General features: G+C 45.7%; 1 protein-coding gene across 1 annotated transcript; it reads left to right on the forward strand.

Annotated features, from left to right (window-relative positions):
* Nucleotides 1-7677: 7677 nt before the first annotated feature.
* Nucleotides 7678-11525, forward strand: LSM5 (LSM5 homolog, U6 small nuclear RNA and mRNA degradation associated). Its single transcript, XM_056338066.1, has 5 exons — nucleotides 7678-7829; nucleotides 8378-8473; nucleotides 8695-8722; nucleotides 9371-9443; nucleotides 11238-11525. Exons 1-5 carry the CDS (start codon nucleotides 7784-7786, stop codon nucleotides 11268-11270), a joined length of 276 nt encoding a protein of 91 aa, XP_056194041.1. The 5' UTR covers nucleotides 7678-7783; the 3' UTR covers nucleotides 11271-11525.
* Nucleotides 11526-16722: the final 5197 nt, after the last annotated feature.

Consider the following 16722-nt stretch of genomic DNA (forward strand, 5'->3'; position numbering starts at 1 on the left):
CTAACTGACTAGAAAGAGCAGCCCTAGAGCCACTGTCTGCTGGGAGCAGCGGAGCAGCTCATTGAGCGTGCTTCACTGTGTAGATACTCTCTTTAGGAAAATGATCTGCTTTGGAGCTGTCAACTGGGTTTTTTTTGAATCAAAGCTAGCTTCCGATATTTCTCATTGATTCTGTAGTGTCAGCATGTGTGTTCTGTTGAGGCCATATGCTTAGACCCAAAGTTTCAAAGATTAACCCATCCCTAAGAAACACTGTAACTGTCTGAGCGAAAATATGGAGCGGTTTGGTTTGCTGCGTTGTTCTCTCTCAAGTAGGGCTTTATTATTTTGTAGCTGTGAATCAAGCAGCACCTGCAGAATAAAGGCTATTATCTGGATGTGCTCTAGCTCCAAAACTGTGGATTTTTGTGTGCTTTTGCTTTTGACTGCAACTTTGAAATCCCATAGGCAAATGTTTGGGAAGCACTGGAGACGTCAGCTGACTTTAGCTGGACCTGAGGTGTTGAGATAAAAACCTAGAAGCCCCGATTTCTTAGACTGGCACTCAAAAATCGGACCCTCAGTACTGCAGGATGCTTTGGGCAACTGTTGAAGTGTGTCCAAACTGAACTTGATTTTTGTAGACATACCTGATAAATCTCTCAGCAAAAGGCCCGAGTGATGGTTTTTGGAAAGCAAATTCTGAAGTGCCTTTCTGAGCTGAACTCTCATTCCTTTTTTCACATTACTAGTAAGAGAAAATCTGATGGTCCGTGGGTTTTGAAATCCTAGATGCCTGTGTGGATTTTATTGCTTTTGTGTTATTCAGTCATTAATTAGGGAATGTATTTCCAGGAAAGAAATGTAGCAAAGTGGAGCTAGATTTTACGGTTGGAAAATAAATGGGCACAGCTTTCATAAGGGAAGCAGGTGAGACTGAAAGAGGTCTTTTGCGCTAAGTCAAGGAGAAAAGAGTTAGATGCTTACTAGTACTTAAACTACCTTTCTTTCTCCATTTAAGCAACCCTCTGTTGCTTGTTAAATATTTGAAAATCCATTTGCTTGCCTCATGTCATTAATCCTGATCAACAAGTAAATGAAGAAACTGTAACAAAAACGAATCCAAGCAAATTAAGAAAATTAACTGCCAAGTGAACAGATGCTTTCCAAGATACGGCTATAGAAGTCTTTTCTGGCAGTGTATTTCATTGTTAATAATTTCCATGCAGTTTATTGAAACAAAGTATGTTTAGCACAAGCCCTTTACCATCAAGTACAGGATTAAAAGGGCATCTGGAAAATGTTTAGCTCCTTAACTCTGTATTGGAGTACAGCTGTGGGAAGTGACCTTTAATGCAATACTGACTTTGTCTGTAAAGCTGCTTGGGGTTTTGTCCCTCAAGTAATGCTGAGCCCTCCTTGTCAATCACTGTTACTCCTTTTGTGATTGTGGTGAGAAATCTGGAATGTTTTTTGACTGAATGGAGATGACTTTGGTGAAAGCCTTCTTTTGTACATAACAGTGTGTGCGTGGTTGCATAATCACACCCTGTACTTGGAAAAGTTCGTTTCTGCGCATCCAGGATGGGCACATGGATATTCTGAGTGTTACACCTTGAGTGAGAATCAGCCAATGAAAATGCTTCCTTGTAGTGTTTTCCCTATTTATTTCCATAAGAATAAAGTAACGAGACTTCAGGTGGATGAAATGAGCAAAGTGGCTCACTTCAAGAGATGTTACTGTTGGCTCCTAGCATAGAGATCAGGTGATCTCCAATGGCCTTTTCCCTGTCCCTTCCCCATGAGTGCGAGGGGAACAGTACAGCTCTGAGGTGAACACTGATACGGAGCAAAGACACATCCGACAAAGTATCCTACAAAATGATGTCAGGTTCTCTGAGGCAAGAAAAGTAAACCCATGAAGTAATTATTCTAAAGAGAAGAGAAAGGCATTTTCCAGAGGGATCAATGCAAGGCTTGGACGTGTTTACATGTAAAGTCAGCCAGAGTCTTATCATGGCAATCAGTAATAAAAATACCAGAAGACTGTGCTTGTGGGACTGTGCCACATAGCATGTTTACACATGAATCGTCTGCAGGACATCGGTTAGAAACAAAAAATCAAAGCTGCGACATTGGCCACTGGATGAGTTGTTGTTCGGCCTATGAGAATAATAAACCAAGACATTAACTTCAGGTTTCCCTCTTCTCCAGTTGCTTTTCCTGACCTGTTCCTTGACAGCCTGCTCTGTCTGCCTAATTGTTCATTTCCCTAATTCTGCAGCAGTTAACAAAGGGCATAGACAAGTAATCTTAGGCTTGATTTGCAAAGTTGATAACATCAACTTTTTCTCAGTGGTAAACTTCTCTGCGTGAGAATGTAATGTGTGACTGGCTCCTGGACTCTGGCCTTAAGGAATATGTATTGTACTATGAGAGAGGACATCTGGAAGTGTAGTAAGAAATATTCAAATCCATAATTACTCAGCCAAGCAGCACAGCCAGGTCTATAAAAAAGTCTATGAGTCCACGAGGGATCTTCTGTTGAGGGGACCTACAAGAAAACCCATTAGAAAGCCCTAGCAGAGCCGTGATATTCTTGGAAGTGATCACTTTGATGGGACAGTGTATTTGCTACCACAAACAGTGGTCTAAAAGAGGATGAATGAGAAACCCAAGCTCAGGTTTTGACTCTGCTACAGGTCTCCTGGGAGATTCTGCCAACTCACTTCTGTTGGAATTCACTTCCCTGATGTGAAGAAGCAATTGTCTCAGCTTTCTTGTCACTTCAGGGAGCAAGGCAGTACCTCCAAAGGCCAGTTCCTTCCACTTATCTGAGGATGGCAGGAGCCATGCTCTGGAGGTGCTGAGCTTCATCCAGTCTCCACAGCAAGAGCAGCTGAACTGGCTTCCATAGAAACCTGCTGACAGCAATGACAGGAATGGGTCTTACACACAAAGACGTAGCGCACACTATGTTCCCACACTGGCTGTCAAGACAAACAACAGAAATAGTCTGAAGATGGACTAAAGAAATTGAAGGCAGACAGATTCTAGAGTGGTGCTGAGCCATTAGACTTTGTTTTCAGCTATGGCCCAGAAAGTTGCCTGAGGCTCTTACTGCAGCTCCTGCCTTCTTGAACGCTCCCCAGTTGTTGGAAGCTCCCTAACTGGGAAGTGTTGGAAGAGAAGGCTGAAGGAAACCCATGGTTACATGTGACTCAGCCCAACCAAATTCCCCCACTGTGCCCAGTGTCGCGAGTAATTTAGATGGGCTGTGGGAAATCACCATCAAAGCTGGCAGTCAGCATCCCTGGTGGTAATACTTGTGTCTTCCTCTGTATGTTGACGACACCTTTTTCTGTGCAGCTGGGTGAGGAAGCTGAAGAAATGCCACTGCCAGCGTGTACTGTGTGTGGTGGAGCACAGGGCAGAGAGGGGCGAGCTGATGAGGCATCGCGCAGCTCCTGCTGTGTCTTTGGGGCCGCTTTCAGGACGTAATTGAACCGTGCTTAGTCAGGAGCAAGCTTTTGTGCCTGTGGTCTGCCTTTCTGCAGTGCCTTGACTGCCACAGTAATGTTGCTTTCAGTTCTGAGGCCAGAGCTGGGTGCTCTCCCCTGAGGACTCAGCACGCTCTGGTGCCTCGGGTGAACGTGTGCCGGGTCTGCCGTGTGGAACGTGGGCTGCAGGTGTGAGTTGTAGCGTTTGCCAAAGACCGATGTGGAAGGAGGCAGGGCCTGCCTGTCTCTGGTGCCCGATTCTGCTTGAAGTTGTGTCAGTTGCTCCTGACTGCGTGTGAAGCAAAGAGGAGTTAGGTCAGGTTTGCAGCTTGTACAGACACATAGACAAAGCTTCCCGTGGGCCTGCAATGCAGATGGCAGTGTCTTTCCTGTCCTGGGGAGGCCAGGACGGGACACAGGAGCGTGCATGCCCTCTCAAAAGTGCTAAAAGAAGAGTGTAGAGCTTTTTTGTTTATGAAACTGATTTTTATTGTGGTTTTTTTTTTTTTTAAATCGGATTTTATTGGGTTTATTTTTTTGTTGTTTGTTGTCCAATCTTGGCAAAAGTTCTTTGTCAGAACTGTCAGTCAGAACTGAAGTTGCCTGCTTCTCCATGGGAGGAGCTGTCTGTCCATCTTGAATGTTCCCAGGGATGGATGGGACATCTGCCTTCTGTGCTGACGGGTTGTTGTTCTGTGCACGCTGCAAGGGTGGGTCTGGCTTCATGTTCACCCCCCTGTATTTGGTACCTGAGGTGAGAGCTGGCTGAGGACAGCCACCCCCCACTGTCCTGCTCATCCTCAGACTGCAAAAATGCCACCTGCAGGCCCCAGTAACCTGGGTGGTGCTCCAGGGGAGTCCAACAGTCTCTGGTGGTCCTGGGTCATCGTGGGTGGTCCTCAGTGGTCCTGGGTCATCCTCAGCGATCCTGGGTCATCCTCAGCGATCCTGGGTCATCCTCGGTGGTCCTGGGTTGTCCTCGGCAGTCCTGGGTTGTCCTCGGCAGTCCTCGGCAGTCCTGGGTTGTCCTCGGCAGTCCTCGATGGTCCTGGGTCATCCTCGGCAGTCCTCGGTGGTCCTGGGTCATCCTCGGCAGTCCTCAATTGTCCTGGGTCATCCTCTGTGGTCCTTGGTGGTCCTGGGTCATCCTCTGTGGTCCTGGGCTGTCCTTGGAGGTCCTGGGTTGTCCTTGGAGGTCCTCGATGGTCCTGGGTCATCCTCGGCTGTCCTCAATGGTCCTGGGTCATCCTCTGTGCTCCTCGGTGGTCTTGGTTCATCCTCTGTGGTCCTCGGCGATCCTGGGTCATCCTCGGCGGTCCTCTGTGGTCCTGGGTCATCCTCTGTGGTCCTTGGTGGTCCTGGGTCATCCTTGGCGGTCCTCAGTGGTCCTGGGTTGTCCTCAGCAGTCCTTGGTGGTCTCCGATGGTCTCTGGCAATCTCCATCAGTCCCTGGCTATCCTCGGTGGTCTGCGGTGGTTTCTGGCAAACTCTGATGGTCTCTGGCAGCCTCCAAGGGACTCCTCCTGGTGCTCTGGTGCTGCCAGACAGAAGGTGGCAGCCCTGGTCATCGCCTCTTCCCCAGGGCTCAGGGCAGAGGAGATGGCCCCGCTTCATGAGGGGTGGTGGTGCAGGGTGGGAAAGCAGGGCTCATGTGCGGCTTGACAGCTGGGTGACCTTCCTACGAGCCTGCCCGGTGTCAGTGTGGATGGTCCACTCTAGGGCTGGTGTGTGCTGCCTGGGTGGTGTCGCTTGGTCTCTCTGCGGGGCCCCTGAGAGCCCCTGGCAGCCCTGCGGTGCTCCAAGCAGCCTGGCCACGGCGGCGTGGTGCCCCTTTGGGCTTGTGCAGGGTGGATCCAGCTCCATGGGCTCCTGCTGGTCTTGCGATGGATCCACCTGCATGGGCTCTTGCTCGTGGCATGGTGGATCCACCGGCATTGACTGTGGATTCTCTCGTGGTGGATCCACCTGCATGGGCTCAGGGCCATTCCCTGTCAGGCCAACTGCCACGTACCGGGCGCACTTGGCATCGGTGCTGCTCGTTGTGTCGTGCAGCTTCCGTTCCGAGCTTGGGCTGCACCCTCAGGGGCTGCAATAACCTCTTGTTGCTCACCCGGCTGGCGCTGGGCTCTGGTCTGGCTTGGCCGCGTCCTCCCCTGCCGAGCACACTTGCTGTCAGGGTTTCCAGCTGTGCAGCGAGCTGTGGGCCAGCCGCAGGGCTGCCCGCTGGTGCACCGGAAGGCCGGTGAGGTCACCAACGGCCGCTGGTGCACCGGAAGGCCGGTGAGGTCACCAACTGCCCGCTGGTGCACCGGAAGGCCGGTGAGGTCACCAACGGCCGCTGGTGCACCGGAAGGCCGGTGAGGTCACCAACTGCCGCTGGTGCACCGGAAGGCCGGTGAGGTCACCAACGGCCGCTGCCGTGCATTGGGACCCATGAGGCCCAGAAGGCCCCACTGCGGGTGCCCATTTTCAATGGCAGAGAGAAAGGCCGCCGCTGGGGCCTGGGGACTGCCCTCCGGCCCCCCTCGTGCCCCCCTGGTGATGGCTGGCTGTGCCTGTGCTGCCATCGTGCCAGCGGTTGCCAGCGTGACCCTTTTGGCTGTGGCATTGCAGTGCTCTGCTGTAGACATGGCTGGTGGAGATGCGGAGGGCAATAGGGACTCTGAAAGCATCCGCTGGTGTAGTGGGGGAAGGTGTCGTGTCCCTGCGATTGCCTGCTTTCCTTCCTCCCTTTGGCTCGTGCTTTTTGGCCAAGGCCACTGTGCAGAGCAGCTCTGTAGAGGTTTGTTTGTCTTGTCTTTGGGTTAGATCTTTACTGGCTTTTAGGAGACAGAGAGGGATGGTGCAGGTGGGGAGGACGTGCTACCGAGCATGGCCATCTTCATGGAATGAAAACCATTGTGGATGTTGGAGATCTCGGGATGCCTTTTCCATGTTCATTGCGTGCTTGTTGCCAAGGTGCCGTGTGACCAGGACTGAAATCGGATCTGGGACTCGCTAGTCATGGTCAGAGGGCAGCTTGTCCCTAGGTCACTTCCTTGGCCTGAGTTGACAGGCACATTCTCTTTCCTGGGAATTGTTGTGATGTGACTGTGCTTGTGAATACTTAGCCCAGTGCAACTGTGCGCCTCTGGAGGAGGTGAACTCAGGGGTGTGTCTGCCCCTGTCAGCTTGGTAGAGCTGATAAGAGGGTAGAAGTATAAACCTCTGGTGGAGGATTCCGTGTCAGTGGGAACACCTCTTGCAGCCAGGGCTGCTCCGCAGCATGCAGACTGCAGCACCGTAACATGTGGTGTAGGCTTGGAAGACAAATGCGGAAACCTGTGAAACTTGCTGTCTGTGTTAACATTATTTTGTACAAAAGAACAGTTCTGATGTACTGTTGTGCAGTTTCACAGTTTGGCAAATGTTATCTGCTGCAAGAACACAACCTAAACTCCAGGAGACATCTATCAAGCAACAGAGCCCATGTATTTCTGCAAGCTAAGATCGCCTTTACAGTGAATGACATTTCAGCATAGTTAATACATGCTTTTCAATGCCATAGGATACAAAATACAAGTATTCTAGAAATGCAGGTGTTGAATAGATTCCCTTCATTGAGTGGGATAGCTGGTTACAGAATAAAAACACTCAAAGCCCAGTAAAATACTTAAAATTGATTTAAATACTGAGGTGTTTAGTATTTAATTATTTATTATGAATTATTTAATATTGCCCGTCGTGGCTCCGGAGAAGCCCGCGGGACCCATGTGAGCGACGGCACCGGCCAGGTGCCCTGACTCTCCCTCTCCTCTGGCAACAGCCGGTGTTGGATCGCCGGGACCTGGCCGCGGGCAGGGTCCGGGAGCCCCCCAGCCCCGGTGGCGCCCGGCCGTGGCGGGGCGGTGCCGGCGGTCCCTCAGGGGGCGGAAAGGGCTGCTGGGCACCCCTCCTGCAACAGCCCCTCTGAAGGGTGCGCCAGGCTGTGCAGAGCTACAAGCCGGCAAGCAGAACAGCGGTGGCTGCAGCGCGCGCGGTCCGTGTCCCTGCAGGAGGGCGATGGGAGCGGCGGGTGATGTCCGGGGCACGGCCCGGGGCAGCGCTGCCTGACTGGGGCGGCGGGAGCAGAGGAAGGGGCCGCGCCTGAACGCGACCAACAGCAGGCACGCGGCTGTCACGACTGCACCGCTCTGCCGATACAGGCAGGAAGAGCGCGGGGCGGGGCGGGGCGGAGCGACGGCTCTGCCATCGGCTCGTCGGGGCTGCTCGGCAGGCTGTGTAGCCGTGCGGGGCGGCAGCGATTGGTCAGGTCCGGATGCGAGATGGCGGCGAACGCGACCACAAACCCTTCCCAGCTGCTGCCGCTCGGTAAGCGGCGGCGCCGCCGCGGGCTCCGGTGTTCGGGCCGGGGCGGGGGAGGGCCCGCGCTGTGACCGTGCGGGGCCGCGGGGGCTCCCGCGTTGTGGCCGGGCGGGGCCGGGGTGCGGGCGAGGCTGTTCGCGGGCACCTCGGGGTGGTGCCGCCGCTTGGCGGGAAGCTTGAGCAGGGTGGGCGGCGGCGGCCGAGTGCGGGGCCGGCCAAGAGCGGCGTGAGCGGGCGGGAAGCGCCGGGGGGGCCGAGGGGCCCGGGGGGGCTGTGGAGCCGAGGGCTGAGGGGGCCGCGGGCCGGCCAGCCCGTTGCTGGCTGGCAGCAGCGATTCGTGCACGGACACCTTTTTTTAATAAATGTCTTTTATCCCCCCCCTTTTTTTTTATTCTTATTTTTAGTCTTTTTGTTTGTTTGTTCTTGTTTTTTAAACCAGTGTCCGTGGTAATTACTTCTTTGTTGTCACAATATCAGGGTTTTTGTTTAGGAAACGTATCTACTATGAAACAATCTCTTCTGAATTCCATTTTCCTTAAAACTTTTATTTACAGAACTTGTGGACAAATGCATAGGTTCCCGCATTCATATTGTGATGAAAAGTGATAAAGAAATTGTTGGAACGCTTCTAGGATTCGATGACTTTGTCAGTATCCTTTGCTGGAAATGTTAAGGCCGTTCGCTTTATACGGTGGCTGAATGAATTTATTGCTTTAGAGAGGCTAGGGTTCACTGGACAGAACCTTTTTGTATGGATCAACTGTATTATTCTGATATTTTTATTTTATAGATAAAATTACAATTAAGTATAAAATTAAAATTTTTTATTTTAAAATTCTGGGCCATGTTTTCCTTGAAAGTGGATCTTCAGATATGGTGTTAGAAGATGTTACGGAATTGTAAGTATTATTTCTGCCTCTATTTGCCATTTCATGTTTGGCTTCTTGAGGAAAAATACTGTGTAAGATATATATGCAAAGTGTTTTTATATAAATGTTTGGAATGCTTGCCAGCTGAATAGTTTGTATCTTGGACTTAATACTATGGAAGGTGACCTATTCAGGACAGCCACATTTTAGAGTAGCTGTTGCATGACTGATACCTATAATCAGGTTCCTAGTTTATATCCTTAATTTTGCATGGGTTGTGTGTTGAACTTTCTAGTAGTTTGCGTGCTTTTACATTTCCTTAAGATCTAGGCAAAGATTTAAACGTTTAGTGGATTTAAGGATAAGTATTTATTGCTTTGTCATGCCACATTGCTATTTGAAGCCTGTTTTGATTATTGGTGGTAGTTCAAGAAATTGCTGACATGTAGAGGGTGAGTCTGTGTTTATGTACTGAGCAGAAAAATACAGTGGATCTTCTTCTTAATCTGCCAGGTAGCTTTCTTTACCCAGGTGGTCAATTTCTCTGTCAAGGTTACGCTGCATTGTGTTCCAGCAATTGTCATCGTAATGCAGATATTTGTGTTAGTTCTGCAATCAAAACTGGAATCGTTGTCCCTGGTTCTGTGTTCTTACTTACTTTTTCTGATCCTGTTTCAGTGAGATTACACCTGAGGGCAGAAGAATCACAAAGCTAGACCAGATTTTGCTAAATGGAAACAATATAACAATGGTAAGTCATTGTTGTTAAAAATATGCATGCATGCATTTTCTGTACCCTTAAATCAATGAGTAATCAAGTTCAGCTACTTCAAGGTGAGCTTTCGAGGCAGTTCTGTTACATAAGGTACTTTCAGGTAGTTTCTGGGGCATATGTGTATTTGAATGATGCTGGAAAAGTGATTTATTGCCTTAATACATGTCATGGTTTTTTTTTTTTAAATAAAAAAAAAAAGCATGGCCCTAATTTTACATTGGTGAGTGTTTTTCTGGTCTTCAGGTGTGCAAACGAATCACTGGCTTTGTGACCCACTCTGTAGGCTGGTTCATAGAGTGTCTTAAGTCATGAGTGTTTGCCTATTTAAGTTTGTAGGTGGAATACATATACATTTCATCCATTATTGTGTTTGCAGTAGTTTGGATGCTTACAAGCTCATAGGGTTACTTGGTAGTTACGACACCATGTGATGCCCAGAGAGCTGTACCTTTACATGCTCTGCAAAAAAATCTGGAGGTCTGTTGGATTATATTAAATCAGAAGTGCTATATGATTTTTAGTTTTTCATGTCCTGACATACGTAGATTATTACTGACACAGTAATTAAATACTGTGATGATGCATCCCTAAGTGGAATTCTACACCATGCTAAATACCACAGAAGCAGACCCACAGCAGTGTTTTTGTTTGTCTGCAGAGATGGCTACAAAGTCTGGACTTTCTATGTAAAGGCTTTTGTAATTTTGTGGGAAGAGAGGATGAAGATTGACTTGAGTCAAAGTTGGCTCTGTGTGAACGAGGAATAATCTTCATTTTCCTGCCTTACTTGCTTTGCACCTCCTCACTGTGTGTCTGAGCAAGTGCTGTCTTGACCTAATTTCAAAGCCTATTTCTTCTTTGGTTATTGTTCTGCACCCTTTAAGGGGTAGTGCACGTTCTGTCATCTTATGTGGGGTAAAATTACTCCTATCCAGTTAAGCTGGTGGTACACTGCCCTGGAAGCCAAAGCTGGTGATTCTTTAGAGTGCAAAATTTTCATCAAGACCTAGATGATATATTAGATCTTGTGTCTTTTTGGGGGACATATCTCCCCATGTCAGGAAGACTATGCTTCAGACCTTTTTTTTTAATTATTTTTACTTCAGTCCTGAAAGCAGCAAAGCGCTTTGTCTTTAGAAGTGCTCAGCTAACTATTAAGAGTATATCAGTAAAAGGAATGGTTATCCTTTGCTTTTTTCCCCCTTATTCATGTTTTTCCTTTTGTATGTCTTTTTCTATCACTCAGTTCATTACCTTCTTGACAGGAAAATGCTGTGCTGACTTACTCCTTGCTGCCTGTAGAAGGGTTCAGGCTCTTTATTAAGCTTTTGGGCTCTGCTTAGCAGTAGAAGTTGGTTTCCTCTTTCCAGCTTCCCTGTGTAGTGACTGTCTGGGGAAGAGTCAGCAATTGGGGAAATTCTTCATGAAAGGAAACATGTTCTTTGTCCTTTGAAAATGAGCTGTAGGGTTTCTAGACAGAATCATGTCCTTGAAGTGAATAACAAAGACAAACCCAAAATGTGTGTTATCTAGGAACTTTTGTGTTTTGTTAAACATTCTGTGTGTTTTGGAGATTGTTTTTGGCATGTGCTTCTCTGGCAGTAACTGACTTCCTCTGTTGGGAAAGGAAGATAATATTGAATCTAAAACCCACTTTGGTGGTCTACCGTGAGCTCTCCATGTGCTAAAATGTTGTAAAGCACTGTCAAGTATGGGTTTGTAGAAATCAAATGTATGGCACTAATGCAAAATTATCCTCTTCTTTTATAGCTGGTTCCTGGAGGGGAAGGACCTGAAGTATAAATTGATACAGTTGTCATCTATGAAGACATGTGTTATGTATATGTATATAGTAGAGCTGTGGGGATGTGGGTGTGGGTGGGTTTGGTGTGGGTTGTTTTGTTTACACACTCTTGCAATTGGCATTTGGTAAGAGACATGGATTTCCTCTTTAGGAAAGGTACATTGCTAATGAAGGTGCTAACTTTGTAAGTTGAAATAATGCCTTTCTTGTAAAGATGGAAGATCTGTTCTGAATAAAAGGCTTTCTGTTTGTTAGTTACTGTGTTCTGTTATGTAATTGCACAAGTTAGTTAGTTTTGTTTGATGGAATGGAAAAATGATAGTTATATTTCAGTTCTTGGCAGTCTTCCCGTATCTGTTGCATTTGTTCATGGCCCAAGTCTACATAGAACACAAGTCATGAGCCAAGAGGCTGCTGTTCTTTTGGAATACAGGCAGATACTAAAGCTGGATCACTCCTTTAAACAGTGCTCCAGGTTGCATCACTAGGAACCATATATGCATCCAATGCTCAGCAGCCTTTGGTTCTGCTGCCCTTGAGGTGCAGCTCTCTGGGTATAGTAAAGGCACTGTAATGGTATTTGGCAGGTGAGGACAGACAGACAGATCTAGTTTGTGTTCAGATTTAAAAAACAAAAACAAACAAACAAACAAAAAAGCCCCGAAAAACCAGGCTGGTCTTAGAGCTTCTCATTGGTGTCGGTGGACTCTGCTGTTCTGCTTTCACCACTGAGTGGTGCTGTGTATACTTGCTTAACTTAGGCGCTGCCCGTGCCTGCTTGCACAGTTTAGTCATTTTAGAGTAAACACTCTTGTGGCTGCATCTGTTCTCGTGTGATATAAAAGCTTGGCAGATGTTGGGAACAGCTACTCCTAAAGGAGAATTTCTATAAAGTCAGGAATTCCTGGTTTTACTTTGTCATGATGAGCAAAAAAACCCTCATTCTAAATAATGTCCACTGCAGCTTATGCTTCCGTAATACACTACTTAACTGAATTCTGTGTGTAAATGTTTTTGGAGAGGAATCAAGGGTGCCTGCTGTTTGTGTAGACAAGCAGGGTGCAGTATGGGCTCAGAGACAACGTCCGTTGCCTTCCTGTCACCAGAAGAAAGAAGAGTTGAAGGGGGCTCAGGAGCAAGAGACTGCAAGGAAGTTGCTGTACTAGATCCTTTTGCCTGCTTTATCTGGCAGAAAAGCTGCCTTCTGCTCGCTGGATCTGAGCTGGAAATGCAGTATGAACCTCTTGCATTAGCCTGGTAAAGGGGAAAGAGACTCCCTCTTTCCCAGGGAGTGTGCTACTTTTGACTCACTTGTTCTGAATATATGATCTGCCATTGTAATGTTTAGATTGTATGGTGACAATCTATACCGTTGACTCCCTGAATGGTTTTTCATTCCTGTCCCCATTTCCTCCAGCTTTTTTAATGTATCAATTTAAAAAAATATATTTTTTTGCCTTATGTTTGATTGGAACATCATCTGTTGGTTTTGGCCCCAGACACTTATTTCCTAGAAGTATGTTGAGTTTTTTCATCAGAACGCTTTTAAGAGACTTCTAGCCAGTGCAGTACTAGTGTGTTGGAGGTTTTTTGGATAAGATTCTGTACATCTTCCAGTGTGTGGACTTAATTTCTACTTCACTCAGTATTTTGAAAACAGTCTTAAACTGAGAAGAGGTTTCATGCTTGGCAGAGGAAAAGAACAAATCTTGACTCAAAAGTAACTTTTCAAAAGGAAAGGTAAACTCGTTGGTTTGATTTTGGATTTTTATTCTGAGAGAATAAACATCTTGTTCTCTCAGGATTTTATCATATCTGGAAAAAAACTACCTTGATACTGCCTCACTTTCTCCTTCACTGGTTGTGTGTATTTTCTTTTCCACTTCCTCCAGAGGAAGTGCAAAGACTTACATTTTAGGGAGACATTTTAATTCATGACTTGGGGGTTGGCAGATGCCAACTTTAACACAGTTTCTGTAGCTCCAAATGCTGTTAATCCTTTATAATATGAAAGGAAAGATTTTTCATTTCCAGCTGAGAATGCAAAGTGTTCTGGACAGGTCTGGTTTGCTTTGTGTTCAATAGTCCTGTAGTCTGTTGCTTCAGAAGTGAAGGTAATAAGCTTTTGAATCGAGTGAGTGGTGGTGGTGGTTGGTTTTCCTCGCTAAGAAATGTAGTGCTTAGTCCTACTGCACTGTCGTGTAGGAAGCTGTGGGCACTGTGGTGTTCTCAGGAATGCTACGGGTGCCACTATGATTACGTAATTTAAAAGAATAACCTTAGGCTTTATAAATGTGTAAAAGTTAATGATGCTGAAAGTTTAGAGGAGGGTAGTCAGCAGATTAAAATAACTTCATGCTGATGACACATACAGTGATGGTTTCCTTTCAGGTTTTTGTTTGTTTGGATTTAAGATGGCACAGGTTACAGTGAACTTTAGTTTTACTACATGGCTAACTGTCCTAGTATGGACATGGTTCTCTTCTGCCTACTGTCTCAGTTTAGTTGCAGACATAGTGATGATAGCTCAGTGGGAGTTGGCAAGTGTAGATAAAGTATAGATACCTGTGTGTGTGACTGTGTATGACCACAGTAAAACCTAAAGTGCCCTTCCCACATCCTTGGTTTTTGCTGACCTGTATTTTGGTGTTATCGAGGTTTTAAAGTGACCCAAGTATTACTGTTTGGCAAATGTTTCCATGTTTGTCTAGCTACTCTGATAAAATTAAATTTAAAGAACTAAAAATACTTCATGTTTTATTACTTGTCCTGTAACTATATAGGCCGGGGTCCTCAAACTATGTCCCGTGGACCAGATATGGCCCCCCAGGGTCCTCAGTCCAGCTCCCGGTATTTACAGACCCCCCTGCTGGGGGCTGGGGGGGAAACCAAGCAGCACAGATGGCTGCCTGCCACTTCATCTACGCACTGGCCCCCTGGTTAAAAAGTTTGAGGACCCCTGGTGTAGGCTTTCCCTGCCTAGTATCTGTTCCCTTTTTCAGGATTCACTATGGTTTTTTACCATATGAAACAGAAAGAGATTTCTGGCTTACTGCTGGCTTTTAATAGATGTTTTATCCTCAGGGAGTTGCCCAGCAATTAATTCCTAGAGTTTGGAATTCAATTGAAGGACATTTTGCATGCCTGTGTTCAAATATTGATGCTAACAACCCATCAAATGTTCATGTTTGTAGCTTTATGGATACTTAAAGATAGGCAATAGCCTTATTTTTCAATAAGGCTTAATCTTTTTCTCTTTGGCAAGAACAAGCAAGTCTGTGTGGTTTTGTAGTACTTCCAGCTTTCTCCTATCATCAGGCTTTAAAAAGGGGAAGACCTGTGTCAAGTACATAGTTAGGATGGTGATTTTTAAAAGAGTAAGTTGCGTAGCATCATCAGGAAGAATGTGTGTGACTTGGAGTGAGAATTTTAAAGAATGAAACATTTGCTTTGTGAAAGATACCTGAGGACGATTTCTGATGCTGCTAAAGTTCATTTAACAGTTTGTACTGGTTTCAGTGGTTATGCATGTTCGATTTCTGCTCGTGCATTAAATCTGAGAACAGAAATCTACATTGGAAGGGGGCTTTTGTACGAAGGGTAATCAAACTTGTAACCTCCTTGAAGAATTATTTTAAAATATTTGGAGCATTGGTTAAAGGCAAGTAAGTAAAGTTTTATCATATGCTCCCTCCATCAGCTGTGACTGTGGAATACCATCAGCAGTCCACCTCAGAACTTCTTGGCATCCAACTGAAATGTGCAAGTTGTGAGACTTCATGGCCATGAGCTGATGGGCCATGGTCTTCTCAAAGCACAAAGTGCTGAAAGTTGTATGTCTTGCATGACAGTGACTCTTTTCAACATCAGTAACTATACAACAGGGTAAAATACAAATTTAGTGGGTAATATGTGTTATTAGCAAACTAGCTGTTTGCATTTCAAAGTGATGCAGATCCTTTCTATAGCAGCAGTGTTGGCACATTTCTTAGAATTCATCTGATCCTCCCTTAAACTCATTTAAACTTTTGACCTCCACTACATCCCTATGTTTCACAATGGAAAAGTTATTGCTTTAAAAAAAAAAAAGGTGGGGAAGTGCGGCTAAAAGCTCTGCTGTCTTGCAATGTTGTGGGCTGCTCACTTGTTTTTCCATAGAACTCTTAATTTTTCTACATTAGCTTATCTTCTGCACCTTTGGTCGCATCCTAAAGTTTGTCTATAGTTTCCTACATTACTAGGTAAATGTATCTGTTTTATTTTATAGATCCTCGATAGTCTTTAAATAGTCTTTGATAGTCTTTAAATTATACAAGTAGTTTAAATCTTGGAATGACTGTATTTGCCTATTTTTGTGAGTAGCTATGAAAATCTTTATCAGTTGCTCCTTTTTAGATTAACATCAAAGTTAGTGTTAAGTAAATGTTAGGGTCTTACTACTGTTCAATGTTAAGAGCTCATGGGAAATACGGAGATTTTCTGTTAAAAATCCTGGACATTTTTCAAGATTTTTTTTTTTTTTAGGTCTGAGGCATTCTTTCATATGGCAGTGTGTTTTCTTTCATTGACTTAAACTGGCTGAGAATCTGATGGTAAGATTTTATACTTTGCCTCGTGTAGTGTTGTCATGACTTGTCATCAGATCAGAATTGTATTTGATGATCTTAATAGGAGGCTGATCTTTGGTCTGGAAATTGTACTGGTGGTGATGTTATGGAATCCGTGCTCCTGACTTCGCTGGTTTCTTGCAGCCTCTCAAGTTCGTTAAGGACAGTAAAGACCTAATCTTTTTGTTACGGTGCTGTCATCGGTGATGGAAGTATATTACCTTGTCAGCTGTAAGGCCTGTGGTTTAACTGCTGTTGGATTCTGCTTTTATGCCTGACAGACCTGTTAATCTAAATGGCTTTGCACATCTTGTGCTAATCATATGGCTGGAATGAAGCAGGATCTTGTGTAGTGTGGTGCAAGGACTGTGTGCAGTCATGGTTGGTAGCTGGATGGGAGGGACTAGTTACTTCTTATTTGCACAGTTCAATATCTTAAATAGGCGAACAGTATAATTGGAGTGGTTTCATTTTTACTAGAGAAAATCTATAGGTTGGTTTTGTCCTGTGTTAGAATTAAAGATACATATGTGAAACAGACTGTGAGTCTGTCCCAAATACTGAAACACCTCAGTCGTGGATACACTATTAGAACTTCTGTAAAAATTTCAAATTGTCATGGTCTTTCAGTTTATGCTTGAGTCCAAGACATTACATGATGCCCTGTGAAACCGTAAATATTGCTGATAATTGATACTTGGTTTGTAGACTGTGCCTGTTGTATGCTCTAAAGTCATATAAATAACGTTTCCTTTTTATTTGTAAAAGTTCTGTTCATCAAACCATGTAAGCATGTGCCCAAATTCAGTGTTCAGCTTCCCGAATGACTGTGAACTGTTTTGGC

The sequence above is a fragment of the Falco biarmicus genome, chromosome 4 (assembly GCF_023638135.1).
Source record: "Falco biarmicus isolate bFalBia1 chromosome 4, bFalBia1.pri, whole genome shotgun sequence".
NCBI lineage: Eukaryota > Metazoa > Chordata > Aves > Falconiformes > Falconidae > Falco > Falco biarmicus.

What these genes read in the sequence shown, in the direction of transcription:
- LSM5 (XM_056338066.1), top strand. Translation starts at nt 7,784, where the DNA reads ATGGCGGCGAACGCGACCACAAACCCTTCCCAGCTGCTGCCGCTCG. An exon ending in TTCCCAGCTGCTGCCGCTCG is followed by an intron (nt 7,830 to 8,377) that starts GTAAGCGGCGGC and finishes TTTTATTTACAG; the next exon opens with AACTTGTGGACAAATGCATA. An exon ending in ATGGAAACAATATAACAATG is followed by an intron (nt 9,444 to 11,237) that starts GTAAGTCATTGT and finishes CTTCTTTTATAG; the next exon opens with CTGGTTCCTGGAGGGGAAGG.